We start from the raw sequence: 19,532 nt of genomic DNA on the forward strand, positions 1-19,532 counted from the left end.
CCTGTGATCTTTGGATGAAGGGCGGTATACAAATTTAATAAGGAAGGGAGTTTCCTGATTTCCACTTACATCCTTAAATGGCACCGTATCTGTATCCCACTGCTTCCTTCAGGAGCCCAGGGCAACGTACATGGGATGGGCCCAATCCCACCTCAAAACTATCCTACAAGTTGGTTGGGCTGGGACATAAGGATTAACTCAAGGCAACCTATCAATAACTTTTGACACCTCTGCCAAAATGTGCTGCACTAGCTGCCACTTTGCTAGAGGGATAGATGCAAGGTGTTTTTTTACTTGTGTATAAAGCACCTATATCAGGGAGAGGGAGACTGTGGCTCTGCTCCCATCAGCCCTAAATTCTTTTTGTTTTTTAGGTATCTGTACTGTTTTATGATCTGTATTAGATTAATGTTGTTTTTTGTACACCGCTTGGGTATTCTCTGTAGGTTGGTTTATAAATTCTGAAATGAAATCAATGAAAAATAAGCTCACCCTGTTGAATTCATCATGCTGTGTGGGAATTTTTGAACCCAAGTTTTATCCCAAACGGGACGCAGGTGGCGCTGTGGGTAAAACCTCACTGCCTAGGACTTGCCGATCATATGGTCGGCGGTTCGAATCCCCGCGGCGGGGTGAGCTCCCGTCTTTCGGTCCCAGCTCCTGCCCACCTAGCAGTTCGAAAGCACCCCTAAGTGCAAGTAGATAAATAGGTACCGCTTTATAGCGGGGAGGTAAATGGCGTTTCCGTGTGCTGCGCTGGTGCTGGCTCGCCAGAGCAGCTTCGTCACGCTGGCCATGTGACCCGGAAGTGTCTTCGGACAGCGCTGGCCCCCGGCCTCTTAAGTAAGATGGGTGCACAACACGACTGGCCCGTAATGCTGGTGGTCAACAAAAGAGGTTTAAAGACTATCTCAAGGCAAATCTAAAAAAATGTAGTATAAACACCGACAACTGGGATACACTTGCCTGCGAGTGCTCCAGTTGGAGAACAGCCTTTACCAAAGGTGTCATGGGCTTTGAAGACACTCAAACTCAGGATGCAAGGGAGAAATGTGCTAGGAGGAAGGCACGCTTGGCAAATCCACACCGTGATCAACTCCCGCCCGGAAACCAATGTCCCCACTGTGGAAGGATGTGTGGATCCAGAATTGGCCTCCACAGTCACTTACGGACTCATTGTTAAAACCGTGTTTATGGAAGACAATCTTACTCGGCTACGAGTGATTGCCAAAGAAGAAGAACTGCCTTGCTATGTCAGCTGAAAAAGGTCTGGCACTTTAAACCGCCCTGTCCAGCATTCCATCCAAACAATGGCCAGCCAGATGACTCTGGAAACGCTCATGCAAAGCAGGGAGGAGGCGGCCGACTGACCTCAGCACCTGAGATTCACAGTAAGAATATAATGGAACGTAGGAGAGACCTGCTTGATCAGAAAAGCCAATGTAGCCCAGTATTGTTTCCAATAGTGGGCAGACAGTACTTGAATATGGAGGTTGCATTTAGCTATCATGGCTAATAGCCGTTGCCAGGCAGGAATCTCAACTAAAGCATCCATGACAGATCTTGTACTATCCCCTCTTGAGATAGAGACTTGCTTTAAAGGTGAGGGCATGCTGGGGTATTCATTAATAATAATAATTTATTACTTACGCCCCGCCCATCTGGCCGGGCCTCCCCAGCCACTCTGAGCGGCTCCCAACAGAATATTAAAAACATGATAAAACATCAGACATTAAAAACTTCCCTAAATAATGTGCCCTTGCAGAGTCCCATGTGCGAAGCCCAGTTGCCTCACCTGCAGAACTCACACACCAGGGATTTGTGGCCAGGGCAGATGCTGTGTTGGCTTGCACTTGGCAGATGGAGACCTGGTTTCGATGTGCCACAAGGTGCCTGGGACCCAAAGCAGGTAATCTTTCTAGGCTTGTCTGCTGTCATGTTTAAATTGGACTTCAGACTCAGTTAAATACATTATTACATCTAAATGTCCCTGCACCTATTGCCGGACAGCTCACTGGAATTTATTTTTAACCCCCTCAGTGCATAAACAAATTAATGCAGAAGTGAGCTATTCCTGGATATGTGGTCACATATGAGCAGGCTCCCAGGGGTTCAGGATATTCAAAATGTATATTTAACAGACACTAAATTGTTTCTTACATGTTCTTTGGAACGTCACCAGTAAGAAGCAGGTGATTTTCCAAGCCGTGTGTAATCTCATGTATTAGCTGGCTAGAGTATTAATGCTAATAGGAAAAGCGATAAGCTGAAGGAGCTGTCAGAATTCTCCCACTCTCCTCCCATGAAACGCCTATCAAATCTCTAACAGGTTGGAAAAAATAGTCACTGAACAAAAACCATTAAAGTCACATTATTGACTGTCCACTTGCATAGAAGCTAAAGATAGCCACTTTATCCCTTCCTCCAGTTTTTCTTTTCTTTGGATAATTATAATTTTCTGCTTCAGCTGAGAAAGTCATTTCTGATGCTGCTGAAGTGCGTAATCAGTTTGCCCTTCTGGAGGGCAACAGGAATGACGCAGCCGTGACAATGGACCTCTGAGAAAGCAGCATGGTGCGTTTTGGGGTGCAATCCAAAAAGTGCTGCTACTGCAAAACCTCCTCTCTCTGTCTTTATATATATATATTTCTCTTTGCATTAGGGCAAAAGAAACTGTGCCACAGACACCATTCCAATAAGCATCAGTAAAACATTTTGAGATTTTTCCTGTATGTTCTTTAAGTCCAGAAATTGATTGGAGACCTCTACTCTCTTGCTTGCTCCTCTAAACCTTAAATGAATCATAAGCTTCAGTCAAGGTACTGCCCTTGTTCATTTCAATAGGGCTTTTGCAAAGCTTGTCTGCTAACCTGCTGGAAGCATACAGATGCTCTAACAGTTATAGGTGCACTTCAGTTTGCAGAGTATGTTGAGGAAAGATGATCACAAATGCATGTGTTTGAGATGTGCTGTCACTTTGGGGCTGTGTGGTTTAGAGGTGGTTCCATGGACACTGACTCCCTCTCCTATCAAATCTCCTGCTGTCCCTTCCCTTCAACTCCTGCCTCAAAACCTACCTTTTCTGAGAGACCTCTGGCTTCAACTCCTTAAATCCTTGCCTCCAACTGTAGCCAAGCTTGACTAGAACTGCATTCTCACCCATTTTAACTTTGCTACTCTTCTTTCCCACTTTCAATTTTAGACTGCCCCCCTCCTTGGAAGCAGAGATCTTTTTTGCAGAACAAACAATTGTGAGCCTTACACAAGCAGATGCAACGGAAGCTTAAAAACATACTGAAGAGTCTGGCATCCTGCTCCCACAGAGGCCAAACAGATGCCCACAAGCAGGGCCCAATCATAGGAGCACTCGTCCCTCCTGTAAAGGTAAAGGTACCCCAGACCATTAGGTCCAGTCATGGCTGACTCTGGGGTTGCGGCACTCATCTCACTTTACTGGCTGAGGGAGCCGGCGTACAGCTTCCGGGTCATGTGGCCAGCATGAGTAAGCTGCTTCTGGTGAACTAGAGCAGCGCACGGAAACGCTGTTCACCTTCCCGCCGGAGCGGTACCTATTTATCTACTTGCACTTTGACGTGCTTTCAAACTGCTAGGTTGGCAGGAGCAGGGACCGAGCAACGGGAGCTCAGCCCATCGCGGGTATTCGAACCGCCAACCTTCTGATCGGCAAGTCCTAGGCTCTGTGGTTTAACCCACAGTGCCACCCGCATCCGATCTTCCATCCTGTAGTTGCCAGCAATTGGTATCTAGAGGCATACTGCCTCGGAAACTGTAGCACGTTATGGATGTGACCAGAGCATGTGAACAGTTGTCTCTGTCCAGGAAACGTTGAAGGTGAGGGGGAAGAAGCTGATGATGAGCGTGCCAGGCCACCTGGAGAGTTCATGACAAAGGTATTATTTTCTTAAACTGGACACTTCCTCTTTGGTGATGTTGGCCGTTACACTAGGCATATTAAGCAGATTACAAGGATGCTCCTGAGCTACATTCCTCAAGGGCGCTTGGGTCTAGTTCTCACTCAGTTGATAAATCTCCACCTGGGATTTTAGGTCCCTGTGTGACAGAATGTCTCTGTATGAAAACACTGTTCCATTGCCAGTGCTGAAGGAAGAATACTCCACTTGAACAGCTGTCTGGCCTCAGTCCGGTTTGAAGTTGAAGACCCCCTCCCCTGCAAGAAAGCACAGAGGCTCTGAAGTTCCCCATCAATGGTGAGCGCCTGGATACAGTGGTGCCCCGCAAGACGAATGCCTCACAAGACGAAAAACTCGCTAGACGAAAGGGTTTTGTGGTTTTTGAGCTGCTTTGCAAGACAAAAACGTCTTGCGTTTTTTGCAAGTTTGGGCTTGCTTTGCAAGACGAAAACGTCTTGCGTTTTTTGCAAGTTTGTTTCCTTTTTCTTAACACCCTTAATACAGTTGCGACTTGACTTCGAGGAGCAACTCATAGAACGCGGTGTGGTAGCCTTTTTTGAGGTTTTTGGCGATTTTTGAAGCTTTTTTGAAGCTTTTCCAAAACTTTTCCGACACCGTGCTTCGCAAGATGAAAAATTCGCTAGACGAAAAAACGAATTAATTTTGTCTTGCGAGGCACCACTGTAAGTACTTAGGAGCCTGGCTGCTGCACTCGGCCAGTGGCCCCTCTAGTCCAGCCTCCTGTTCTCCCAGTGGCCAAGGGGATGCCCCCAAGGGAAGCCCACAAACAGGGCAAGAGGGTTTCCAGCAACTGGCATTCTTACCTTATCTGCATAATGTCAACAGATCTTACAATCTGACTACTTTCTGCAGATGGGGGGGGGGGGGAGAAAGCAAATTACAACCCAAATCTTCCTTGAATCTCTCTGCTGTTGACATGAGAAGGCAGAAAGGGAATTTCAGTCTTATTTCTAACCACTGGCCTGAGATTTCAAAAGTGCTCACTGCTGTGGCCACAGGCTGTGTCGTAGGATGGCTAAATGATTTAGTGGGTAATAAATATGATTTAAGGGCTCCGGGGTGGATTTTCAAATGGCAGTGAGCCTCCCAAGTCCTATCAAGCTGCTATTTAGGCCTCAAAAAATACCTCAGAGGCAGAATCAGAGCTACTTTGCAGCTCTATTTCCACTGAGATTGCCTTGGGCACTGGCTATTTACATTTCTCTCCTCCCACCAAATACATTTTCTCACACTTAGAAGCATGCTAACCCTTTCCCCTCCTCCAGCTGTGCTTTAAATTAGACCCTGCTTAATTTATCTCCCCCAGAGACCTAAGTTTCAGAAACCGGCTGACTGATCCTTCCTTTGAAAACTCAGACACTTTACTGTTGGTTCCACCAGCACAAGGAATAATGAACAAGGAAGACCAGGATTTTGCAGACATGAGTGTGCCAATGATTCTATCACTCAGTCTTCAGGGTTAAAAATCACATTTTGGTCCTGCAAATATCAAATTCTTTTTCAGAAAAACTATTCAAATTAAGCATATTTGCATTACATCTTCATCATATGGAAATTAAAGCTTTCAAATAATTTCTGACATATATTTTATACATTTAAGAACTGTACAAGTTTATCACATTTGCCCACACAAAACCACATGTTGCAGACTGCAATTTTCATTTGAGAGTAGGGAAGGCTGGAGTCGAGGAAGTGGAGCACAACCACAGTACCTAGCAGAGATGAGACCAACCCAGATCTCACAATTTTTATGTGTACAAGTGTAAGAGCAGGGGAAAATTTATCTAGAAATGTAAAGCATAAATGCAACAAACAGGTGGTTGAAAACAGGTCCATAACTCATGTACACTCTTCAGAGCCTGCTCTTTCTATGGCTCCCTAGTTTTTCATTCAGTAATGCATGTTTTCTCATTGGTGGAGGTGGCGAGGGTTTATAGCTCCCGATTCAAATCAGCACTTAACTTTGTCACACTATTTCTTGTTAAAGAGTAAGACACTAGAGCAGCAAGGTCTTGGACTCTGTGTATGGTTTCTTTTAAGATCACCTGTTCCATATCTGACGCAGAAGGGTCAGATGCTGACAGCATTTGGCCCCGAGTCAGAAAGCAAAGCCTTTTGACTTCTCAAAAGAGTAACTCTGAGAGGTGAAGTGGAGCCTGACAACCAATAAACTCCTGATCTTTATTAAGTATGGACAATGGGGAACTGAACAAGCGTACAGAAGAATAACAATGTGAATGTTAGACTTTATTGTCTCTGTGGCTACATTAATGAAATACATTAATTTAATATCAACCAGGAAAAATTAGGCAGAGAGCAGAAAGCTACAGGGAATGTTAAAATGCCATTGTTCTAACAAAGCTAGAAAAGGTTAGAATAACTCCTTTTCATATGTTTCTAAATGACTTCGCTATAGGTCAAAGGCCTAAGGGAAGCAAGGAAACTTCTGGAAGTTCCTGCACCTCAGTTTCAGTCCAAGGACTAAATTTACTAGTTTTAGTCCAACTAGTAAATTTTCTTCACACACCCTTTGCTTATCTCAAGGGAGAAGTCTAATGGCAGGGATCAGAGGCTCTTGTATCAACTGGCCACACTTTGCTCCCCCAAAGCCAGCTTTGCCTGTTGCTTCTATACTCCACTGCAGCTCTCCAGGGGGAGTGGCCATTTAAAGATGACACCTGATGAAGTTATAGGCCTGCACATACTTTGATGCAAAAAATGCATGTTTAAGAAACGTGCTGAGAATTTAAGCCCTGCTCTGCCCTTGGAAGATAAATGAGCATCCTTTTCCCAGTACCAAGAGGAAGCAACATGCCAGGTTTGTGCATGACTAAGTGGGGTGAGTGGACTTCTTGCAAGCCAGTTTGGCTCTGTGTATCTACAGCCAAGCAGTATATCCTGCTGCTTGGCTGTAGAAGCTGCAGAAATAGAACTCCCAACTTTTTGGGCCTGGGGAAGGAGTATCATTCATCTTGGTTTCTCTGTGAAAACAGCCAGCTTTCAGCTCAACACATGGACTAGACCTTTGCCCATAAACCCATTTCAATGCAGTAATTGAACACGGAGCCCGTCCCACTGCTTAAACTGGCCTCCAAGTGATAGAGCAACTTTGCATCTGCAGTACCTGTAGAATGAGAGTTATTTTCTCTCTTTAATACAAGGAGCGGCTGAAAAGGCTCCCAGTCAAACTGGGAAACCATTGCCATTCTATTTAGGCTGGGACTTTTCCAAGCAGCCGTTGTAGCTGAACAGCAGCTGAGCCCCTGAACAACAGCAACCAGAAATCTAACTTTTGTAAAAACAGTTGTAGAACTAGACCAATTTCCACAACAGAACTGATGCTCAGTATGGCTGGGATATCAAACAGCTTGATTCACAAGACCAGCCGGTCTTCTCCTCCTTCCTGAATAACCTGGCCAATGGATGCTTGGTTTTGCTGCTTGAGGAAACATTCCTTCTTGCACTCCATGAGCAGTTGGAAATCTCGCCACATTTTCACTTGCTTCAGATTTGGACCATGGCTTTCACGCACACTCTTCTGCTTCTCTCGCAGTTTCTGTTACTCAAAAGAACAGTCAAAATCATTCCAAGAAATGTTTCAGAGTTACAACAGTTACCTCACAGTGGGGCACAAACATTTATTTCTCTGAACAAGAGATCCTGGCCTCGACCCAGTGCACCCAAAGGAGCGTCTCCCCATCGTTCAGCCTGGACATTGAGGTCCTCCTCCGAGGGTCTTTGCTGGTTCCCTCACTGCGAGAAGCAAAGTTACAGGGAACCAGGCAGAGGGCCTTCTCAGTAGTGGCGCCCTCCCTGTAGAACACCCTCCCTTCAGATGTCAAGGAAATAAACAACCATCTGACTTTTAGAAGACATTTGAAGGCAGCCCTGCTTAGGGAAGTTTTTAATGTTTGGTGCTTTATTATGTTTTCATATATGCTGCACGCTGTCCAGAGTAGCTGGGGAAACCCAGCCAGATGGGTGGGATATTAATAATAATAATTCAATTGCTGCTACTTTGTCTGCGTGGCATTACAAGATCCTGAATTGACTGGGGCAGCCACTGTTGGGGCAGAACTCAGCATGCATAGGCAGAGTGCTCAGCCTGTGAGCTACAGCCTGTCCCCTAAATCTGAGCTCCATGCTTAGCACTAAAAAAACACATAGATTAAGTGTTTTATGTATGTTTTGTGTGTGTGTTTTGTGTATGTTGAAATAATAGAAGACAATTTTTGATGACAATTCTGCAAAGAAGATCTAAAACACGGTTAAAAGGCAATTCAAAATGAACTGTTATCAGGACTACAAACATATTAGTCACTGCTCTGTAGTCTGCTTTGTAATCTGGAATGAATAACAACAACAACAACAACAACAACAAGAACCTCATTTATACCCCACCTTTTTCTCCAAGGAGCTCCAAGGGGCACACATGGTGCCCCCCCCATTTAATCCCCACAACAACCCTGTAAGGAAGAGGTTAGGCTGAAAGACAGTGACTGGTCATCCTAGTGAGCTTCATGGCTGAGTTGGGTTTTAAAGCCTCCCATGTCCTAGTCTGACCCTCTCACCACCACACCAGACTAACTCTAGAACATAAAGAAAAAATGAAATTAATCTTTACAAGGAATTCTGTCCTTAAAAGTATAACACTTGCATAACTGAATTTATAAGGGAAACGTTAAAGAAAGAAGTTAAGAAAAAGGAATTATTTGTGCAATTCTGAACTTTACAGAAGACGATTAAAAATGTACAGAACTCAGCAAGGGTCTTAGTCAACGCAGCTATCTCAAAAGCACTTCAGTTACTTTCTATAAAAACACCAAGGACAACAGCTGGGAAATGTATCATCTTCAGCCAGTTTCTGTATATACCACTTCAAATTTGATCTAGCAAAGTGTCGCCTGCATTACAATATCTTATCCCCGGGGTTCCTGGAGAATGTGCTGTTTGTAAAAGATAGTCAAGCAGCTTAAGCATTATCTATAGGAAACTGACTTCAGAATTGTTTCTCTATTTTATTTTGAGAAGCCAATTTCTCCGAGCTGCAACAGAATGGTTTTCTGGTGGCTGTGCATAAGGACCAGAATAAACTAATGACAGGCATGAAATGTAGCATTTTCTAAAACTGAAAGGGAATATTTTAAAAAATAATAACCTATTATTACCTTTCCAAGGTTTTCTTGTTCCGTGATCATCCGGGTGTATTGTTCCCTAAAGAAGAAGAAAAAATAAACACATACATCCACACATACACATTATTTACAAAAAACCTGTGGATGTGAAGTCAAAATGCTGGAGAATCACGGCACCTGCTGTGGCTGCAGAGACCAGTAACTCGTGACTGCTCCTCTCTGGGGAGCAAGCCTGGGCAGCGTGTATGGAGGTCCGGGGCTGCTAGGCGACAAGACACCCACTCTTGGCTCCACTGATGTGGTCCAAAGGAAAGCAGAGCAATATGTTCAGCACCAGCTTGGCTGCAGGAGTTGTTGGAAGGCACCATCCAACTGTTTTAGGGACTCCACTCCAGATTTGTGTAGGGTTTACTCCTTAACCCTTTCTTCTTCCAAAGATGTCCCGCAAGGCAGCAGGTATGGATTTTTCCTTGGAGTTTACTCTCAAAGCCTTTCTCACAGTTGTGTATAGCTCCAACGCAGCAGAAGTCTAGGATCAGAGTTTTCCTTCTCCTAGATGAGCTACCTTCCCATGTTGTTGAGCCCCATCTGCCCCTCATTTCCCTCTACAGCACGTGCATAAACTGCCTTCTTGCTGTTAAACCTACTATTGGCCTCATCCACTGAAACTGCCGGAGCCTGTCTTCACATGCAGGGGAGGTTCCTGACTCACTGAGGGTTTGAGAGCCATTGGTTACCCTTACCTGGTTCTGCTGGCCAGTTGAAGTTGTTTCCTGGAATTGTGGCTACTGTCGTATATGCTGACAGCTTCTAGGAGCCACAGGTGAGAGCTGAATGCAGGGTGGGAACCAATGGCGGACAAACTACCGCAGAAGGAGCATGATGTGTCCCCCACCAGAGGTACTGTCCCGCCCGTAACACCCCATACACCCCGCCACTTTTAGAGTGTTCAAAGTAGTACTTTGTGTGCCAGTGAAATTTACAACAGCCCTGTAAGGCAGCTCCATATCATTATACCCATGTTGCAGGTGAGGGTCTGAGGCTTTTTATTCACAATTCCAATGGACTCTTGAGTAGATGATTCATTTTATTTTTTTTACTGTTAAAACTCATATTTGTTGTATATCTTTCCTGTCTTATTTCAAGGGTCTAGGAAAGTGATAAAAACCTATTACGTTCTATTTGTCACCATCTTATAGGGTAGATCACACTGACTAGGAATGAATTTTCCGAAGCCTGGCAGAGAGCTATATGGCCAAGGGGGATTTGGAGATGTGCGTCCTGCATGTAAAGCCTACGAGACTATGCCCTGAAGGACACTGGTTTCACACATCTAAGCTTCTATAAATCTGTGAGTCATCAAGATAAGCTGAAAACCCCAAAAGAATTCACCGGATGATAGAAAAACAACAAACTTGAACCCTCCTACTTCAGCAGCCTATAATGATCCTTTGACTTCACTGAAATCATTGCAACTCTTGGCTCTGTCATCTGAGCAAATGACAGTTTAACAGTTGACTAAAAGGGGGCTGATCCAAGGACTGGAAGCCTGGGACAGAAAATTCTTCCAGCTGGGAATCTTAAGAACTATAAATCCTCTTAGACGGGTGTTGTAGCTTTCCACTGGGGAAGGCAGGATAGGATTCCTCCTTTGCTCCCCCCACCCCGGCCAAGACTACTGGGAACTTGCTCTTGTCTCCAGGGCCTGTGCCAGCCATTTACACATTCCCACCCATATATTGCACGTCCTATGGGGAAATGGGATTTGCGCCTGGAACAGGTTTACTCTTGCAGCCCGGGATATCCATCTTTCTCATAACCTGCATGCAGCTGCTGTAATTTGTGCCAGGGCCAAGACAACCTCAATTGCCCCCAAGAGAATGCACATCTATTGACATCCTTCCCCATCACTTTAGGTTCACCAATTGCTCTTTAGTCCCAAGACTTGGAAGGAGAAAAAACAGACAACAGAAAACTAAACCTCTGAATGTCGGGGGGGGGGGAGGGTTGGTTGTTGTTTTTTTTGCTATTTATAATGATGTCTGGAAAGAATGCAACTTAATTTTGAAAGTTAAAACTATTTTTAGAGAACAAAATTAACTTTTCACATTCCTCGGTACTGACTCCATGGAACAGAGGATGGGGATCAGAATTAGGGCATTTTTGGTTCATTAGTAAACTGAGGTTCTGCTTATGGGTTGTTTGAGCTCAGTTTACATTCCAGTGCTCGCAAGAAGAGACATTCAGCCCTGAAAGGATTTCTAGAAATCTGCCTTCTCTTTCCATCCTGCACTCATTGAATTTCTGCCTATCAAAACTTCTGTTTATTTCCAAGAGAATTTGCACTCTCCTGGTTTTTTTTTTCTCCACAGGGAGTAGCAAATGGACATTCAGAAGAGTAACTCACCCAGAAGCACCCTGTATTTTACTGTGCAGTCAAAAAGCAAAAGTGCAGGAGGCAGACCCAGAAGACACCTGGAAAATGAGCATCCCCCCCCTCCATGACAGATGGGCATCCTGATGTGCCTCTTCATAGCTCTTGGTGCTCCCAGAACTGCCCCTGTCTGCAGCATGGGGAACAGACAAGTGAGTGACTTGGGCAGGAAGAAGACTGAACAGCATAAACTCTGTGGCCTCTTAGGACTGGATGGGATGAGCACTGGACACCCAGCCTCTGACATGCTCTTCCTTCTCTGCATTAACCACTGTAAGCACCTAGATACCAGGCAAACCACAGTGGCCCCAATAAGCTTGGGATTCTAAATACAGTACATACAAAGTTTGTGAAGTAGCCACCATAGCACACCAAGGTCTGAGAAGTAGGTTACAGCAGACAGACTGAGAACAAAAACCACTGAGCAGAGAAACGCTCTCAGTGTTCACCCACTAACTTCCACTGCAACTGTCCTCTCATTTCCACTCTAGCTTTACTATTCCTACTAGTTCTTTGCTCAGCATTCAACTTTTTTCCTCCACTGACATGGATTACATCTCTCCATATATTTGCAAGGGGTTTGTTATCTGTTCCTGGCTGCTCCCCGATTTAACCACCATAAATGGAGACTCATGAGATCAACAGGCGACATAAAAAGTATTTTGTTCTTCAATGAGCTCTCTCTCTCTCTCTCTCTCTCTCTGTGTGTGTGTGTGTGTGTGTGTGTGTGTGCAGTCCTGTTTTCCTATGGAGAGAATCCTAAATGGAGCCACAGCAAACAAGAAGTGTCACTGCTGAGACTGTTAAGCAGAGGGAACAGAGAATTCCACAAAAACTTAACATGGTCAGTTTCTTCTAGTTCAAGACTAATTACACCTCCATTTCTGAAAAATTGTTTGGAATTAAATCACACTCCCAAGTATATCATAGAATCATAGAATTGTATAATTGGAAGAGGAACCAAGGGTCATCTAGTCCAACCCCCTGCAATGTAGGAATCTCGGCTAAAGCATCTGTGACAGATGGCCACCCAACCTCTGCTTAAAAACCTCCAAGGAAGGGGAGTCCACCACTTCCCAAAGGAGTCCATTCCCCTGTTGAACAGCTGTTACTGCCTGAAAGTTCTTCCTCTTGTTGAGTCTTAATAACTTTTCTTGCCATTGGAACCCATTGGTTCGGGTCCTGCCCTCTGGAGCAGCAGAAAACAAGCTTGTTCCCTCTCCCACGTGGCAGCCCAGGCACGCCAACTCCCTGGGGCCTTGAGTGCCCTAGCCCCCACAACATTTTAAATGGGGGGGCAGGGCACCCACAAAGTGTGGTGGGGGCCGTGTGCATGCTGTGGGAGAATGTGCGCACAAGGTCATAAGGCTGCCACTATGTGCGTGAGTGATGTCAGCACACCGATGTAGCTGATGTAGTGTGTATGCGCCAGTGGGTGTGCTGACTCAGCGGCCCCAGGCACCCACAGCTGTGGGGCAAGCTAGCACCACTGTGACAGCCTTTGAGGTATTTGAAGATGGCTCTCCCATCTCCTCTTTACCAGGCTAAGCACACTCAGTTCCCTCAACCATTCCTCATCAGGCTTGGTTTCCAGGGAATGGTCTTAAGGCACTAGTGAGCCCAACCTCTTGCTGCAGCTAAGCATGTCTGGGACTGACCAGTACTTGGGATGTTCCTGGGGAGCATATGTGTGATGCCTCGGGTTCCAGGTTGAAGGAAGGCAGGATATAAATGTAAGAAAATGAGTAAATACCTGATTGCCTTTCTTCTTTCCTGCATATCTGAAGAAACATACAGCTTCATCTCGTCTTTGGCGCGCTGAAGGCTGACTTCTAGGATCTAAGAAGAAACACCTGAATTTAGATACCAACTGCCCTTCCCATGGAAGAAGTATCATCTTACTGAATGACTACAAAAGAACCTTTTTCAGACCGACCTTTTTCATGCAGTTGATGTGATGATAGCGGCTTTCCTCCTGAATACACTCTTCATGAAGGGCCTTCACCTCCTAAAGCAGGAAGCGCACATTTTTAACATGTATGATGTCAAATAGCCTGCAGCATCAGGACCATTTTCAAGGAAAGAGCGCCTGTTGTCAACGGTCACTGATGATTTCATTGCTTCCTCTTCAGCCAAAGCAAGCAAAATAACTGCTGTTAAGTTTAACTGGTCCAGGGGTGGATACAGCCAACCGTTTTGCCACATGTCTGCACCTGGCAGAATGCCTGGATGCAGCCCCCTGCCCCCCTGCGCGCATGTAAAACCAAGCTGATGAGATATGGAGGGGCAGCTCTGTCCTGCCTGCCATCCTACCTGCTCCAGTGCAGAACGGTTGCTCTCCAGGCCTGCTGCACAGCTGTCATACTGGGTTTTTTTCTCTCCGCATTCTTGGGTCAGTTCCTGGTGGGGGGAAAGGTAGAAGGGCACATGAATTCTATCAGCATGTGGCACCTGGGGAGATCATGTTCTTGTCAGTCCTGCTGCCTAACCTCAGCTATTGGCACACAGAGGCCCTTACATAAACGGAAAAGGCATCTGAGGCACACCACTCATGGGGAAGCCACCAGCTTCACAGACCGATAGATCAAACAGGGTAAACCACCACGTAACTTGCAAGCTCCCCCCCCCGCCCCAACTTTAAAAACATGTATCACTGCCCAGCGTCGTTAATGCTTTGGTGGATTAGGTTTCCCACTTGCTCATTCCATAGCCTAGATTTTGACTCGGCTGCATTAAAATTAAGCTCGCGAGATTGTAAAAGGATTGTGTTCCTGTACAAACAGTTTGTACAGATATTCACTTATGCCATGAGATAATGGGCATCACTAGCAACAGAGCACTCTAGTGAAAGGTAAACTACAATCCAGCTTGTGATAGAAAGTATGGCAGGGCATACTAGACTGGTGAAGCAGCAAGTAGACCTGGTGTAGGTCAACCTTCCCTAGCCTGGGCCCCCATCACTGAGGCTGATGGGATTTATGGCCAAAACAGCCCCAGAGCCCCAGGCTGGGAAAGGCTGGTGTATTCTACAAATCGTGCTTAAAATCAAAGCTTGCCTTCACCCACGTAATAAAATAACTAAGGCTGGGGGAGCATATTTCAAATGAGGGTGCAGGACACCAGGAATTTCTCCTACCTTAGGCCCACTGTAATAAATATAAGAAGTGTCTCGCTGGGTTACATCAGACCACCTGAGTGTTCTGCTAGGGGGCGTCATTTTAGGAGGTGAAACCTAATTTTTTTCAGTGAGGCACCTTATATTTTTTAAGGTCTCGGATTTGCTATTATTTTTGTGATTGGTCAATATTTAGCTTGGTACGTCTACATTTGATGAAGAAGTACATAAGCTACTTTTGGAAAACCAAAGAATTTAATTTTACCTTCTGAAAATGTCAGATAACGCTAAATAACAACAACAATAAATAATAACAAAAACATTAATATATAAGATAACTGCAAGGACTTGGCAATCATTTATAATGATTTCTATGCACTTTGACACTTATTTTTCTTACCAAGAAAAACTAAATTATATTAATTTATCCAAAATACATTTCAAATTCCCATGTCGTGTTACAACATTTTAGCACCCCTCATTTTGGAATTCGAAAGTTGGAAAATTCAACATGCCCTAATGTTCTGTTCATGTGAATAGCCTGAAGGTGACCACCACCCCCTTCCTCTGGCCGGCAGATGAGTAGGATGCATTGGAACATTTCACCCTTATTTAAGGCATTTTATCCTTTGCCCTTTAGCAAAAAAGACTCTCGGATTGGCTTTCAAGAGAGCAGCAGCTCCTTGCCACTGTCAGTGGCGGTTCTACCTGCCTTGCCCCCCCCCCGAAGTTCCCTTTCTGCCCCCCATCAGATCCAGGAGCACAGCTTCTCGCAGGGCCCAGGCCACGAGAACAGGGCAGCTCCTGTCATATAGTTTGCTCATCAGACAGCTAACAAGTTAACCATTGCACCAAAACTTTGCACAGGTGCTCTGGATAAATATTCAATAGCTGTCTTCTCTGACCATCTCAGGCTCCTTAGGGCACCAGTTTTCCTCATCTCAGCCAGAGCTTCACAGCAGCGCTCCTCATTCCAACCCTGTCCTGAATTTAGCAATGTCTTAAAGCCACACAGGTTTGTATCTGACACATATACGCTGTCTTGAGTTTGAGAAAAACACTAACAGTCCCAGCAAACAAGCACATGATGAGAATACTAAATTGTGGATCCCTGGTAGTCCAGTGTAGGAGTGGAATATAGGCTTTTTAAAAAGTAAATACTAACATTCAGTCAACTATTATTTCTTCCAATGAGGTTTACACTTGAAGAAACACTTTAAAATATAGTCATACCTCGGGTTGAAAGTGCTTCAGGTTGAGTGCTTTTGGGTTGTACTCCATGGCAACCCAGAAGTAATGGAGCACATTACTTCTGGGTTTCGCTGCTTGCGCATGTGCAGATGCTCAAAATGACATCACACGCATGCGCGGAAGCGGCAAAATGCGACTTGCGCATGCGCAGAGGTGCAGTTGCGTCTTACGTACTATTCAGGATGCGAATGGGGCTCCGGAACGGATCCCGTTCGCATCCCGAGGTACCACTGTAGCTGAAAACACCAGATGCCGTTGATCATCTCCCCCAAATGTACATTTTGGCCTATACGATAGAGGCATCTAGCCACAGATAGTGTGGTGCATTACTTAGGGGAGGCTCTGAGCCTCTTCCTGCCATACAGGCAGAACTGCAGGAGAGGCGTTGGGAGAAATCTTGTCGCACTGTAATCAGCCCAAACCATTTGTTCAAACAAACAAACAAACAAACAAAAACAAAAACAAAAACCAAACAAATTCAAGTCTCCTTTACTCACCTGACACTTCTGTCGCAACTGCCTTAAATCTTTGATAATCGGAGCAAGGCTTGACTTCTTATCAGCCACCATAGCATTCAGTTTTTTCACCTGTTTTATGGGAGGGAAAAGCATCACATGAATATGTTATTAACAGCATAGCAAGAAAGCTGGAAACATTGGGGGGGGTGACAAAGGAAGATTAGAAAGACAAATGGAGAGGGAATGATCAACTAAGATGTGATAAATGGAGACTGGCCATATACCCAGCACAAACAGTGTTGGCACACCAGTATACCCACAGCCACACTGGTCTGCCAAAGTAGATCTTGCAGGGTGGTGGTAAGATTCAAACAGACAACACCCTTCCTTTCAACAGAGCCTTTAAATACGGGGGAGGAAAATCACCATTTCAGACATGTTATCCAGAGTCCGACCCTTCATTTCATCCATTTCGCTCTTCACGGCTGACACTCTCTCTAGCTCCTCCTGTGTATAGCTGTATCCAGAGATACCCTTCTTGTCTTCAATTGCTTGCTGTTAGCATAGAAAAAGAAAGACATTTCTGAGTATACGTTCTGACAGCAGACAAGCAAACAGATTCTGAATTGCAACCAATAAATAGTAAGAAAGCCCTATGAAAATTTAAAGACTATGTCAGAGGACTGGCATCAGAACAGGGGAGGGAGGTGGGGGGCCATTGGGATACAGAGAGCCTCCAAAAATCCTGAGGAGCAGTTCCTCTTCCAGTGGTGGGGAAAGCCACCCCTCCAGTGGAGAAGAGGGGAAAGGGCTTGAGGATGCTGCAGAGAGCCCCAGTGCCTCACCTAGCCAGGCTGGCCAGGAGGGACGCACGCCTCTTCCGTCGCCCAGCTTGCGCAGAGGGGTGAAACACAAGGAGGGGAGGAGGAGACTTGGGGTGTCGAAGTTCTTATGCTGGGGGAGAAGCTGGAAGGGGCCACTCCCGGATTCTGCAAGTGACTAAGATGGACATGAACTTTGTGTATCTGTACTGTAAATAGTTTGCACAATAAAACCTGTAAAAGACAGGTCAGAGTCCTGCCTGGTTACTCATGAGCAACTACCACCACCATCAGACAGACTGCCTAGTTTGTTTTTTGATTAGCTAAATCAGGGGTTGTCAACCTGGTCCCTTTTGCCCACTAGTGGGTGTTTCAGGATTCCAGGTGGGCGGCAGGGGGCTCTACGGCACAAGCTGAATCCTCCTTCCATCGAGCACTGGGGGGCGGTAAGGAAATTTTCCCATCAAGAAAGATGCATTAGTGGGCGGTAGGTATAAAAAGGTTGACTACCCCTGAACTAAACTATATGAAAATCAATAAGAACAGGTCAGCTGCTGTGGCAAGACACCTCTCCTTAAAGGGCATCTTTGCACAAATCGCCTAGAGGAGCTTCTAAAGAACCAGGTGCATTTGCAATCATCCATTACTTTAATTTGTGGAGGATGAAATAATTCTGAGTGTGCTGTTGTTATTTATTTACTAAGCCGTGCCTTCCACACACAGATTAATAATGTTTGATCAAGAAATGGGGGACAACACTTATTATCATCTTACAGCCTCACTTGCAGCCTGTTCTGCTTTGTTTCAGAAGAAATAAAATGTTTTACTGAGCAGGGAAGAAAACAAAATACACACTTGGTTACATGGGTTTCCATATTTTGCCACAGCTTCCCTTTTAATTGATAAAAATATGAGTAGCTTTAGGAAAAGGGCCCATCTCTACACCAAAGCAATCTTCTAACAAAGCAAGTGAAGGAAGAAAGACATGATGCCATGGAAGTGGGCTGGGAGAAGGGCACTGGCCACTGAGCGTTCCTGCAATGATTGTATCTTCACTGACTTCAGAGGCCCAGTTTGTGCCTAAAACTAAACCAAACTGCGGCTTAGGGCAAAAGAGGGAATGTGTGGGTTCCCAAAGCTTAGCGCTACGTGTACACCAGGTCAATGTGCATGGGGAAGCCACTTCAATTTTTTAAAAGCAAGGCAGAATTTCAGCTTTTGAATAACAACATGCTAGAACTGAGATACCATGTACATAACTTCTTTTAACATACAATAAAGTCTAGCTCATGTCATTAGAACTGTCTCAAAGCCAATGCTAAAATACTGAACCTAAACCAAAGGCTTCACAAGTGTAAATGTCACTCTGATCATGAAACCACATATCTCAAACAAATGTGGGGGTGCTCCCTCCCTCTCCCCCTTGCTCCTTTGCTGCTCTGTGCGCTTGGAACTGCCTCCCAAAACGCTTTGGATGCCGCCTCCCTAACTTCCTTCAAACCCTTCCTCAAAATCCACCCTTCCTGTGAAGCCTGAACACATGTAACTGACACAGCTGAATCTTCCCCCCTCCCACGCTGCATTTTTGACTGTAGGTTCCCTGGGGGGCAAGAAGATCTCCCCCTGCATTGTGCAAAGCACTTAGTGCCCTGGCGGTGCTGGAACAACCCCGGGCTTGGCCTGCTTGGCTTTGCAGGAAGAGCCGGAAGCTAGAAGATTCATCCTGGCTACCTGTATTTCACAGTATGGACAGGAAGACAGAATGGCCCGTTACCAGCTGCTGCTGGATATCCTCGTGGCGCTGTTTTAGGAGCTCCTCTGTTCTCTGCAGGATGCCGTACTCAGCTGTAATTTCTGCTATATCCAGGCGCTTCTTTTTGTAAAGCGTGTTTTTGCTCCGAAGCTTATTCACATACCGCTTAAACTGAAATGAGAGATAACAGGGACCTTTGAAATATGAGGAAGTTAGATTTAGCACGTGCTGTTACACCCCGTCAAAATGTTTTGGGGCGGCCTTCCTCTCTATTAAGTATGTATCTCCCTCAGGAGGCCTGTACATACCAATACCAAAACAACCTTTTTTTAAAAAAGGAAACTACCGGTACATTTCTTTTTTAAAAAATCTGTGATATAAGTAACCTTTCTAAGTGTAAAAAATTGTGCTGCTTTTAAATAACAAATGCTTAAAGGTTGCCATCACTGGCAGTCTGAGACCCCCTGAGTAAGTGTGTGTTCTAGAAATAGCGTTGCAGGCAAAGAGCCCACCCTGAAATCAGCCCAGATCATCTGCCATCCTGTGCAGGGTGGTGATGCTTTGTCTACCTTGCTGTGCTCCCGTAACTATTTTTAAAGCCAAACACTGTGG

At 45.2% G+C, this 19,532-nt stretch overlaps 1 protein-coding gene and 2 long non-coding RNA genes across 4 annotated transcripts in view; 2 read left to right on the top strand and 1 right to left on the bottom strand.

Moving 5' to 3' along the window:
• LOC310694063 overlaps positions 1-19,532 on the top strand; it is a 132,519-nt gene that overhangs the window by 51,534 nt on the left and 61,453 nt on the right. The gene's annotated exons all lie outside the window — the stretch shown is intronic.
• On the top strand, positions 1,855-12,166 carry LOC310694057. Its single transcript, XR_014519506.1, has 2 exons — positions 1,855-4,229; positions 11,461-12,166. It is a non-coding gene; the product is annotated as an uncharacterized lncRNA (long non-coding RNA).
• IFT81 (intraflagellar transport 81) overlaps positions 6,104-19,532 on the bottom strand; it is a 51,224-nt gene continuing 37,795 nt past the window's right edge. For both annotated transcript variants that reach the window (XM_083476690.1, XM_083476691.1), the window contains exons 12-19: positions 18,942-19,091; positions 16,773-16,901; positions 16,386-16,475; positions 13,836-13,922; positions 13,459-13,530; positions 13,276-13,361; positions 9,122-9,167; positions 6,104-7,509 (exon numbers count right to left, since the gene is read on the bottom strand). In XM_083476690.1, coding sequence (XP_083332816.1) covers positions 7,327-7,509; positions 9,122-9,167; positions 13,276-13,361; positions 13,459-13,530; positions 13,836-13,922; positions 16,386-16,475; positions 16,773-16,901; positions 18,942-19,091 — 843 coding nt within the window. In that variant the 3' untranslated portion in view covers positions 6,104-7,326. The remainder of the gene's footprint in view (positions 7,510-9,121; positions 9,168-13,275; positions 13,362-13,458; positions 13,531-13,835; positions 13,923-16,385; positions 16,476-16,772; positions 16,902-18,941; positions 19,092-19,532) is intronic.

The sequence above is a fragment of the Podarcis liolepis genome (genome assembly GCF_965112155.1).
Source record: "Podarcis liolepis genome assembly, chromosome: 15".
Classification (NCBI taxonomy): domain Eukaryota; kingdom Metazoa; phylum Chordata; class Lepidosauria; order Squamata; family Lacertidae; genus Podarcis; species Podarcis liolepis.